The 11,272-nt window shown below is 38.9% G+C and overlaps 1 protein-coding gene across 3 annotated transcripts; it reads right to left on the bottom strand.

The window, feature by feature from the left end:
* Window positions 1–2,919: 2,919 nt before the first annotated feature.
* On the bottom strand, window positions 2,920–7,200 carry LOC135678977 (nucleobase-ascorbate transporter 6-like). 3 transcript variants are annotated; one of them, XM_065192279.1, is made up of 15 exons: window positions 6,916–7,200; window positions 6,577–6,811; window positions 6,107–6,204; window positions 5,846–6,022; window positions 5,668–5,768; window positions 5,500–5,575; window positions 5,304–5,363; window positions 5,005–5,189; window positions 4,682–4,778; window positions 4,483–4,569; window positions 4,337–4,395; window positions 4,153–4,244; window positions 3,709–3,786; window positions 3,464–3,624; window positions 2,920–3,396 (listed from the first exon to the last, which is right to left on the bottom strand). In XM_065192279.1, exons 2-15 carry the CDS (start codon window positions 6,698–6,700, stop codon window positions 3,178–3,180), a joined length of 1,614 nt encoding a protein of 537 aa, XP_065048351.1. In that variant the 5' UTR covers window positions 6,701–6,811; window positions 6,916–7,200; the 3' UTR covers window positions 2,920–3,177. The 3 variants fall into 3 exon arrangements, with proteins under 3 accessions (XP_065048351.1, XP_065048350.1, XP_065048352.1); XM_065192278.1 differs by having other exon boundaries at window positions 6,992–7,200; XM_065192280.1 differs by lacking the exons at window positions 5,846–6,022; window positions 6,107–6,204; window positions 6,916–7,200 and having other exon boundaries at window positions 6,577–6,780.
* Between the last annotated feature and the right edge of the window lie 4,072 nt (window positions 7,201–11,272).

The following is an 11,272-nucleotide window of genomic DNA, read 5'->3' as shown; positions in this document are numbered from 1 at the left end:
ACCAAAATCACCAGTAGTGTAAGATCTGAAAAAATCACCATGAGAAGTAACATGAAATAAAGCACCAGAGTCAATTACCCAGTTATTGTCTTGAGCTACAAGACTGACACAACCGTCATCACAAACAATAATGATATTACCTTCAGCAGCAACTATATTGGTCTATTTCTCATTTTTCTTCATTTCATTCTGTTCTCGCTTCCAAAACCTATACTCTTTCTTCATGTGACCAGGTCTGTTACAGTGGAAACATTTGATATCTTTTCTATACTTGGATCTTCCTCTATAACCATGTGGATTTCTGCTATGACTTCTTCCATGTCTTTCTTATTTTCTAGTAATAAATGCACCAGAAGAAGATTCACCCTGTTCTTTCCTTCTAGCATCTTCATTTAGCAAACTGTCTTTAACCATACCTATAGTTAGAGTCCCTTCTAGCGTGGAGTTACAAATTGTCACCATATACGTTTCCCAACTTTTTGGTAAAGAGCTGAGAAGTAATAATCTTTGTATCTCATCATCAATATTCATTTTCGTAGCAACTAACTTGTTTGTAAGACTCTAAAATAGGCTTATGTGCTCAACAATATTACCACCATCTTTATACTTTAAATTTACAAGTCTTTTGAGGAGAGAAATTATATTTCCCATTGTCTTTTTTGCAAAGAGATTTTCTAACTTTTGCCAAACAACAACATCAGCTCTGGTTTCATCAGAAATATGCTTATGCAAATTTATATTCATCCATCTTCTAATATAGACAATAGCTTTTCTATGTTGAACTTCTTATTTCTCATCGTCCATAATAGAAGGTTTATCTTTAACCTTGATGGGCTTATATAAATCTTTACAATAAAGCAAATCTTTCATTGTATGTCTCCAAGTAGAATAATTTGATGAGTTCAATTTAATCATACTATATGACTGTTTCATTTCAATCACATAAGAAAAACTAGCACCAAATACCCTATTGCTCTGATACCACTTGTTGGGAAAAACTTGTTAAAGCGGAATAATTCTTTTCCCTCTTTGTGTATCAAAATGAGTTCCTCGTCAAAATACCAACTTGATATCAAAATGCAAATATCAACCAAAACAATATAAACAGTAGAGTGATAAATCAATCATACAGTAAAATCAAATATTTAATGTGAAATACCCAATGTGAGAAAAACTACGGGACCGTAGTCCATCTCAAACTTCCACTATCAATAATAATGATAACAGGTTTACAATAAGTCTTTTCTAAAATAGCAAGAGGATCACAATAACATCAACATCATATATCTTGGCTTAAGAATAGCATATCTTCATCGTATAGATGGATCTCATTATAAGAGAATTTTAGGTTTTACAAACTGGATATCACAGGAAAGTACCTCAGAGATGGTAAACTGCATATCAACATCGTTAGGATTATAAAGCTTGCTGTAAAGATTCTCTATATAAAATTTGGGTCAAAATTGACAACGTTTAACTACCGATCGTTAAGCAAAAAACTCATAATTCTATTTTTCTTTCTCTTTTCTCACGTTCGTTATCTTTTTTTTAATAATTGATTTGAGTTTCAAATGTCCAATTGTCCAAATCCACGTATGGACTGGATCAACAATATATGAATTTTCTTAATGTGCTTAATTTAAACTTAGTTGTCGTCATATTAAATTTACTATAAGTTATAAAAAAAAAGTCTATACATGGGTCTGATCACGAGCTAGAATGCTACAGGTACTTGTGTTCCTCTGCATCAAGTCTGTGCCAGTGCCATATGTCCGACACGAGCGGTTCCTTGTGGGCAGAATTGGCCCAAAAGAATGCAGGGTCAATAGGTGCATTGCACGGTATGGGTATCATAACATTCACAAAGATGATTTAGAGTTCGAGAAGGACCTTTGTTTGCAGTATAGCAGAGTTTATTCGGTCAGGTGTCTCTCGGCCGAGTGGTATTGCAGAACAATCCGAGAAGAATGATGACAGAATGGCTGTCGTTGCAGCTGGATTACGAATGTGTGAAGAAGATGCTGACCTAGGAGATGAAATTGGCGCTTTGGGTGGAAGGGAGGTACAATCACCTGTTACCAGAAGGAAGAAGAAGGTGAGGTTTGTGCTGCCGGAGAGCCCACATATGGATGCCAACGCAAGGGAAGAGCTCCAGGAGCTCATGGATGCAAGGGACGCTGGCATGGCATTCATACTGGGGCATGCCGATGTCAGGGCGAAGAGTGGATCTGGTTTGATTGAGAGGTTTGTGATCAACGTCGAGTACAATTTCTTGAGGAGGAATTGTAGGAATCCAGCTTATGCAGTGAGCATTCCTCGTGCATCAACTTTAGAGGTCGGGATGGTATATGATGTCTAGGTTGTCATAATAGTGATATAGATTGATATTTTGCGTATATGATGTCTAGGTTGTCATAATAGTGATATAGATTGATATTTTGCATTTAAATTAGTAAAGTATTCAATTTCTCTTTTCATGCTATCGATTTTAGAAGCTTAGATCGGCTATGCCAGCCGTCAAGAACGTATATGATGTTGTAGCATGAAAAGGGATCCTTTTTTGTGGATTCTTATGTATTGTGCTAAAGGGAGCAACCTCTCGTGTTGAGTTACCATTATTGGAGATTCATGTATCATTAAAAGAGAATAGGGTATTTAGCATGAATTGAGTTACCATTATTGGAGATTCATGTATCATTAAATTAACAGGATGTTGGCCATACCTTCTTGTTCATTGTTACCATGCTGGACTTCCCATTCTCAAACTTGTAATAAAATCTTTTGGCACCTAATACATTTATTAGCAAAGAATAATATATTACATCTACAGAAATGTAATCAGCAATTAGGAATTGTTTCTATGCCTTCAATTTATATTTCTACAGCTCCAACACAAAAATTTGACATGAAAAAAATAGATGAAGCTTTGCAAAGCCAAAAGGCCTAACTTTTTCTTGATTCTCAATCCAAGAGTAGCAGAGTTCATATCATTTGCATGTAACAAGGATATCCACAGCTAGGAATAACAAAGCGAGATCTCTGTTTGCACCCACCAAATACACAAAGTAAACATCTAGAAGAAAATACAGGGAAGAAAACAGTGATATTATACCTCCGCAGATGGCCAGCAGGAAAGGACTGGCCACAACTCCCGAGTGATGAGCGATGCTTCCAGTTTCAGTCTGGTGTGAAGAACCTGTTGAGCTTAAATGGCAAGGAGTAGAACTCCTCACTTCTGGGGTCCTTCTTAAAGGTCCTGAACTTGTCCCAGAAGTGATACCCCCTATCTTTCCTGGTTGAGCTCTCATGCAACTGCATAGTGTTGTCCAAGAAATATGCCACAAAACCCGCAACAAGCGCTTCCGAGGAGAAGATGACGTTGACGATATCGTTGAACTGGAGAAGCAGAGGGCATTCAGTCTAGAGATAGGCAATGTGGAGAAATCATAGTTCATGAGCGTACCCATCTTGCACCAGTATGTACAGGTCCATAGCCAGCAACAGAAGTATACTCCTTGAAGTATTGTGGAATGGACAAGCCCAGAAACACAGAGAATCCTAAGATGAACTTTGTCCTGAAGCTGTTGAGGTTGCTGAATTGAAGTAAACCGAGTCCTGCAGCACCTGTTTGTAGATGACAACATAGTTTCCATATGAGACAGTACTCATGTCTAATTTGCTTGGTACCGAGGTCTCAGGGGGGCGTACCAACATAAGCAAAGAAAAGACAGTATAGTGCTGCAATGATTGATCCTGGAATGGACGCAAAAACAGCTCCAAATTTTCCTGCAAGGAAGCGAGCAGAAGAGAGATAGTATACACTGTTCTAGTTGACATTTTCGATTTGTAATTAACATCAGACAACATGAACCCCTAATCAAGAAGACGAGTTAGATTCATGGAACCACCACAGTGCATGATATAACAGCTAAAGAACTGGCTATCGAATGTGCAATGCACAAACTATGCTTATGTTTATTGAGATTTTGAACTTTCCAAGAGACTGATTCACCAATATCCTACAACTTTTGATCCATAGCACCCGATCGATGCTACTAACAATATGTTCATCCTTTTCCTTTCAGGTGAAAAAAGAGGTGTGCTTTAATTCATACCATCACATTTCTATAGACAAAAGTTTGAGCAACTCACCGAGTATGGAAAAGAATATCATGAATCCTGCAGATATTTGAACCACTCTTCGGCTGCCAACACGAGTCAAGGCTAGCAAGCCAGCATTTTCACTGCATGATCAAATGTTCAGACCAGTAGACTAGACATAAATAATATTAAAGCATGTCCATTATGATCATGTTAATCTAATCCATGGCCTTACACGGACGCTGTGGAACCATTGGCCGTTCCAAATATCCCATCCAACAATATCCCAATTCCCTGAAGCAAACAGATGATTACAACCGGTGCTACAAGACTCACCTACATGTAAATCTTGGTCTGCAGTAAATACATGAAGTCGTGTACCTGCCAACCGACGCCCCGACTTAGGATCGAAGGGGGCACTTGTGTCGCGCTTGCATACCTCGAGACCGCAATGAAAGTACCAGTTGACTACATTGAAAAAATGTTTGGGCAATTATATTTCACAGACAAATTTCATCATCATCAGCTGCAGAAAAGAACGTGACATAAACTTGTAATGAGATACGGTGACATAACAGACCTCCACAAGAGCAACAAAAGAAGCAACCATCATTGCAAAAGCTTCTCCGGCTTCAAAGGTTGGGGCTCCCCATTGGAAGGGGTATGGTATTCTTATCCTGCAGATGAGAAAGAAATTGCAGATAGTGGTGCTAGCTTCTCGTGGAATCTGACTCAACATGTTCATGTTGATGATACCAATAGCATGGTAACCACCTTTTAGCGTACAAGTCTATCTGAGCCTTCTCCTCTGAGACCGGGCAATTCAACAATACACACTTGGGACTTGATATAAGACAGAGAAACATGAAAATATAACCACAAAGATGAACTACTGGGCATTACCAAGGAGATGCAGCGACGAGACCAGAACGATCGGTACGACAATGTTGTTGAGTTTTTGGTGCCGCATGCCTATATGCACCTCCTACAGTGAGGATGAATGCATAAAGCCATACAATAGCGACGGAGAATATGACAGCAAAACGGTCAAAGATGTTCTTCTTCAAATGTATTGCATGCGGTACATACTGCAAATAATCAAACTTGTATTGAGTAGCAAAAGTCAAGAAACATGCCACGAAACTATCTGCATGTTGTGTGTGGTAGGCAGCAGTTCAGAGCTTCAAAGTTGATCTCTATACCTGCGAAACTATTACTAGCACTATTAGCTGTGGAAGTCCAATCTCAATGCATTTTGCAACCTGTACAGAACAACGCGTGTTATCAGTAATCGCAAATCATGTACCAAAACGAATGTAATAATAGTCAAGTGTTCCCTCATGCATCACAGTGTAAAAGAGATCAAACAGAGGCCAAAGCCAGCCAAAGAGATCTTACTCCAGGGAAGCCAAGTTGATAGAGGCCGAAGCCAGCCAAAGCGACCAACGGTGCAGCCGAAAGAGGACTAAGGAATCTGCAGCCAGTACACGTTGAAGATTCAGCTAAGCATAAACTCAAACACCCCGTTCGAATGAAACTAAGATGCAACGCTATTCCACGTCAGACCTTGTGACCAAACGCCATAGGCCGCTGAAGCCTATTATGATCTGGACGACTGAAGCAACGATCAGCGCGCCCTGCGTCCCCCGCATGGTCCGCAGGAATCTCTGCATGCCAAGACCAATCACTTGAATTTTATAGTGACATATTTTGATGCAATTAGGAGTATCACAAAGCTGGGAACCTTGTGAGGATCGATGATGTCGTTGTAACGATCGTTCAGAATGATTGAGATGGTGGGCACAACAAAGGTGTATGAACCTCCAATTACAGCGGGTAAACGAGTGCCAAAAAGTGTTTGCAACAGAGTGTTCAACCCAGCCACAAAAAGAAATGTTTGTATGACTCTGGCCTTCTCATCCTAAGAAAAGAAATTGCTTTAAGATCAATTAGAACGACAGCTTTCGAAGTATGAGATCGTCACTATCGAGCGGGAGAGCCTCACATTTCCTCCACCCATCTGAGGAACAAGAACGGTAGGAATGATAACGGTGGTGCCTAGCATCACGAGGTAATGCTGGAACCCAAGAAGAATAGCCTCGGCTGCATGAGAAACCCCGTAAATGAATCAGATGACATCCCAACTTCAAGAACCCGTAGTCTACGAATACTTGGTACTGAAAAGACTGCAGCTACAAAACTATGAGTAGCAGCGGTACAAGTAGCTGCAGCAATTTCTAGATTCTAAACAGAAGCTTTCTTCTGCTTTTGTGTAGATCCAGTCTGAAGGCTAATTGAAACTAAGCTTTATAGGCATAGAAAACAGAAAAAAAACAAGAGTTACTTAAACAAGCAAGCAATGATTCCCTTGACGATGCAAGGAGATTCAGCAGTACAGAATTCATGAATCATAAAGAAATTATAAGTATACTTGTCATAAAACAGAGCAGCAAGTATAGTTTGGTTGGAACGTACGCCAGGGAGGAGGGCTGGTGATGCAGTAGGAAACATTAGGTAGCTGCTCCTTCACGGGGTGGGGCTGTGTGTCGTCTTGCTTCGGCGCTGCTCCCGCCGATCCTCCACCTCCACCACCAGCCATCCTTGTTTCTCCCCTCCTATTACCACAACCCCCACAACTGAACCCTCCGCTCCCTCTGCCTCCAGGAAATCAGATGATGCTCATGTCCGGCACTATCATCATCCAGACTGACTGCAAATAAATAATCATATCAGGAAAGCTAGCAACAACAAGTAAACAAACGAACCGATAAGAACTAGCCAACAAGAACAAGAGCAGGAAAGAAGATACTGAACCGCCATCCTTTTCCTTCCAATTTTTATGAATCACTAAAGATGCGAAAGAGATTAAACAAGGCTAAAAGGTGGACACCTTCACTTGCTTCCAAGCTCCTCTTTTCTTCCTTGGTGCAGAGTCAACGGAATCGGCAAACTTGTATGGGAGCGAGGCAGGGTGTGCGAAGAGACGTGTTTGGACTCGGAAGACAGAACGGATAGTGGAGCTTGAAAGGAGGGTTGGAGCAGGGTAAACCTGAAACAGTCCACATGAATCAGTGTAGCAAAGATGTGCAGCCGACACCTTCCTCCTGCATGCGGTTGTCACCCATAACACCATTCACGTCTTTATCAGAAACTTACAAGAAGCTGGTAATTGTGGCGGTAATCTTTTCAGTTTACCATGTCATCAAGCTTGTCTCGTTTCCACTTCGTTCTCCGCCTTCACTGCTCCCTGCTGCGTACCCCTCACGCTCGACGTCACCTTCATCATCTTCATCACCAACACCACCTCAATCACCATAAATTCCCGTGTCTGCAGCGAAATGTACGCATCCATCAGAGTCATAGGGCCATTATCGATGGATACATAGGAACTAGGGATATTATATGCATGCCATCGTGCTGCAAATCGACTGCTTGATATAGCAATTTCATAAATAACACTCGTGTCGATGGAAAAAATACTTTGTACGTAAGAATGTCATCTACAATTTTGGTTCCGGGATTTGGCGAGCTGATGCATATGCTAATAAATTTGGCTTTGCTAATGATGGTAAAACTAATTCCAGATCCTTCGAAGTTTGATTGAACTTACTGAATAATTGAATAGTCTGTTTTGATATGTTTGATTTGTCCAATTCCAACACTTACCAGACAATGACTCCTCACTGCCTCACGACGCGTCGCCCAATCGCCAGCCTTGGCGTGGGCTGTGTGAGTTATTTCGAGGAAAGGGAAAGGCCACGAGTCCTGCAACAGATAGCCACATCCACACAAACAAATATTCATAAAGAAATTTATACCAAGTGGTGGATTATTGATGACGGTTTCCGGTCATAATGTCAAGCATACTCGCCAATCGATCCACCTTCATGAGATTTCTGGCTGAAGGAGAGCAGAATATGGCCCTCAAAGGTGACTAAAACCAACAATGGTTCTCTCTTCTTCTCACTTTCTGGTCTCCCTGTTATGTTTATGCAGATGAAACCAAATTTAATGTCAGCAGACGTACATCTTTGAGCGAATAAAACCTACATTTCTGTAAGGTTTTAGGACAGGTAGAATCTCATTCACTACATCGGAGGAGAGTATGTAATTTCAGTTGCTACAGTATAAGCCATCAAGGATTGTCCAGGGTTGTGCAGCATCACACTTCCTGCATTGAAAAGGAGATTATTAACCCTTCCGAAGAAGTATTTTCTATATCAAAAACCGAGTAAGAATAATCTGGCATTTGTACAAACACTAATACTTGAATCTATGCACAATCATTCCCCACGCATTCAAGATTGGACATGGAGCATAAGACTTCCTGCATCCAAAGCAGAGCCTTAACCTTTCCAACAAATCGACTTGTCTATCTTGAAATATATAGTAAGAAGAATGTGACATTGATTACAAAGAAAATTATAAGTCTGGCTATCATCATGACAAGGACAAGCATGTGCCATAGTTTAAATGCAAAATCCCAGACTTTACAGAACTGGTTTTGTCATTGATGAACTGGCAAATGCTTCTTAGCAGATGACAAACACAAAGGATTCCACAAGCTTATCCTATATCAAGCAACACGTAACCCTAAATGCCGAGACAAGACTTATATCATAAATATGTAAACTCGACACTTTCCCATGCTCAAATCAGCAAAAGGACGGAGCACCTCTGGGCTATCTTTTAGAGAGCAAAACCCAAACAGCATATGAACACTGAACAAGCAAGATCATGCACATTCATATTTCATTCATTTGCCGGAAGTGGTAAATCATTTATTGTCTCTCCTTCCAGTTGACTATCCTTCGCCTGGGTATTGAAGGCGAAAAAGACAGTTTGAAAGGATGAAAAACTTGTATTGCAATGTGCATATTACAAGTCCTTATAGACACTTAATCAATATAGAGAAAAGTAAAAGAATGACAAGGGAAAAAAATAATCAAATCCCTAAAATTATGTACTTACATTAATCAAACATCTAAATTTATGAAATTGAATTTGGTTGAGAATCTTCTTTAATGGAGTGATTTATTGGATAAGATTTTTTCTTAATATGTCATGGTGCTTCCATTAGAAATACTAATCTTGAATCATGACGAAAGCCCGATTTGACCACGAGTTTTATAAGGATTTCAGCAACTTGATCATGTGTGGAGACATGAGCAACTTGAAGAGAACCAATGACAACCTTATATCAAACAAATGATAATTAAGGGCAATGTGCTTCATATGAGAATGAAATATCCGATTAGTGCATAAGTCACACCAATATTATCATAAAGAAAACGAGGAGGTTGACTAAGCAAGACATCCAACTTAGATAGAAGATTAGTGAGTTAAGATAACTCGATCATAGTAAAGGCAATGGAGTGATATTTAGTTTTCGTGGATGACCGAGCAACTATTTGTTGCTTTTTAGAGCATCATGCTATTGAGTTGGCTCCAATAAAAATGACATAAGCCAAGATGGATGTGAAGTCATTATGATTACGAGCATGATTGAAGATCATAAGAGATGGTATGTTTGAGATATTAGTGAAGATGCTTGGCAGCCATCCAAAGAGTTTGAGCGGGTAGGTGCACATATTGAATAAGTTCGTTGTCGATATAAGTGATAGCAGATAAGATTTCCCTAACTATATAAGTAAATCTCTCTATTCTAATAAGATTTTTACGAGGAAATCTCTCTACTTTATTGATGAAAATTATCTCTCTTAATCTGTATAAATAGGGGGAGAATAGGTTCAATATAAAATAGCTTCTTCAATAATTCTTCTTGTCTTTTATTCTTTCCAACAATAAAAAATATCTGAATAGGAAAGTGATAAGTATTGCATGACACTAATAAGACAATGATATTAGACAGCATTTGTAGGATGAGAGCTATCCAGGACCCATCATGTTGTGGTGTTGATAGAGGTATGACTATCTCTTATATGCTTTCCATCTTGAAGTGCTCAAGTAAATCTCGAATATAATCATGTTGTGAGAAAAAGAAGCCTTCAACAATAGATATAACTTCGATTCCCAATAAGTAGTAGAGATTGCCAAGACTTTAATCAAGGATCTTCTAGAGAGAACAGCAATAACATCCCGAATATATAGCTGAGTGTTTTTTTTTATTAATAAATCATCTACATAAATGACAACATAAACTATGATAGGCTTGTCAGTATATATATAAAAATAAATATTTAGAATTAATAAAGCTAAGGGTGAGAATAAAATTCTTCAATTCATAAAACCATGCATGCGGGTGCTTGTTTTAACTCATAGAGTGACTTATGAAGACGACACAAATAATTCGAGCATAAGACATCAACGGATCCCAACGATTGAGATATATAGATTTTTTCAGTAAAATGACTATGAATAAAAATATTATTAATATCCAATTGATTTATCATCCGTCCATAAGTGAGAGCAAGAGAAAGAACAAGTCAAATTATCTGTGATTTGATTACCGAGTTGAAAGTTTCATGACGGTCTAATATAAAACATTGATGAAATCCCTTAGCTATAAGTCGAGCTTTATAACGAGCAATACTTTTATCTAGATTTAGCTTAATTCTAAAAGCTCATTTGTAATTGTTGATGTTTTGGTCGAAAGAACAAAGAATATACTCGAATTTTTCATTTTTTATGAGACCATTAAGCTCTTATGTGGCCTCTCTCCACTTGCTTGAGACCAAGGAGCGTTCAAAGTGTCGAAGGAACGAGATATTTAGTCGTGAGATGAAGCATTTTTTATTTAAAAATATTATTTTATGATATGGTGATCATGCTATGGGTACGTTGAGGGATTGCAGATGTTTATGGTGTCCGATAAGAGATCGAAAGTGATGGACCATACTTTGAAAGTAACTTGCTCTAAGGTAAGTCAAACGATGCTGCTAGAGTGGTGTTCATACGATGAAGATCAACCACCAATGATCAATTGCTAGCTTGCATTGAGTTGAGGGGCCTGATGTATCTGAATAGGAACTGGATGTAGTTGATGCATGAATCGAACTTTGCAGCGACTCATGAATGGAAGGTGAGAATGCATGATTACCTACCAAAGCTGGGTTTTTAAAAAGAATGTTAGAAGAATCATGAATGAAAGGCTATTGAGTTTTTAACGGATATTGATTAATAGGAATTTTCAAATATAGAGATTGCAATG

Source organism: Musa acuminata, chromosome BXJ1-7 (genome assembly GCF_036884655.1).
Source record: "Musa acuminata AAA Group cultivar baxijiao chromosome BXJ1-7, Cavendish_Baxijiao_AAA, whole genome shotgun sequence".
Taxonomy (NCBI): Eukaryota; Viridiplantae; Streptophyta; class Magnoliopsida; order Zingiberales; family Musaceae; genus Musa; species Musa acuminata.
This window is presented reverse-complemented; position numbering and strand designations above follow the sequence as displayed.

Coding starts and splice junctions, on each gene's coding strand:
- LOC135678977 (XM_065192279.1), bottom strand. CDS start 6,700: ATGGCTGGTGGTGGAGGTGGAGGATCGGCGGGAGCAGCGCCGAAGCAA. Junction 5,364..5,499: donor ATCAACTTGGCTTCCCTGGA/GTAAGATCTCTT, acceptor TGTTCTGTACAG/GTTGCAAAATGCATTGAGAT. Junction 3,625..3,708: donor TCTTTTCTTTGCTTATGTTG/GTACGCCCCCCT, acceptor ATCTACAAACAG/GTGCTGCAGGACTCGGTTTA.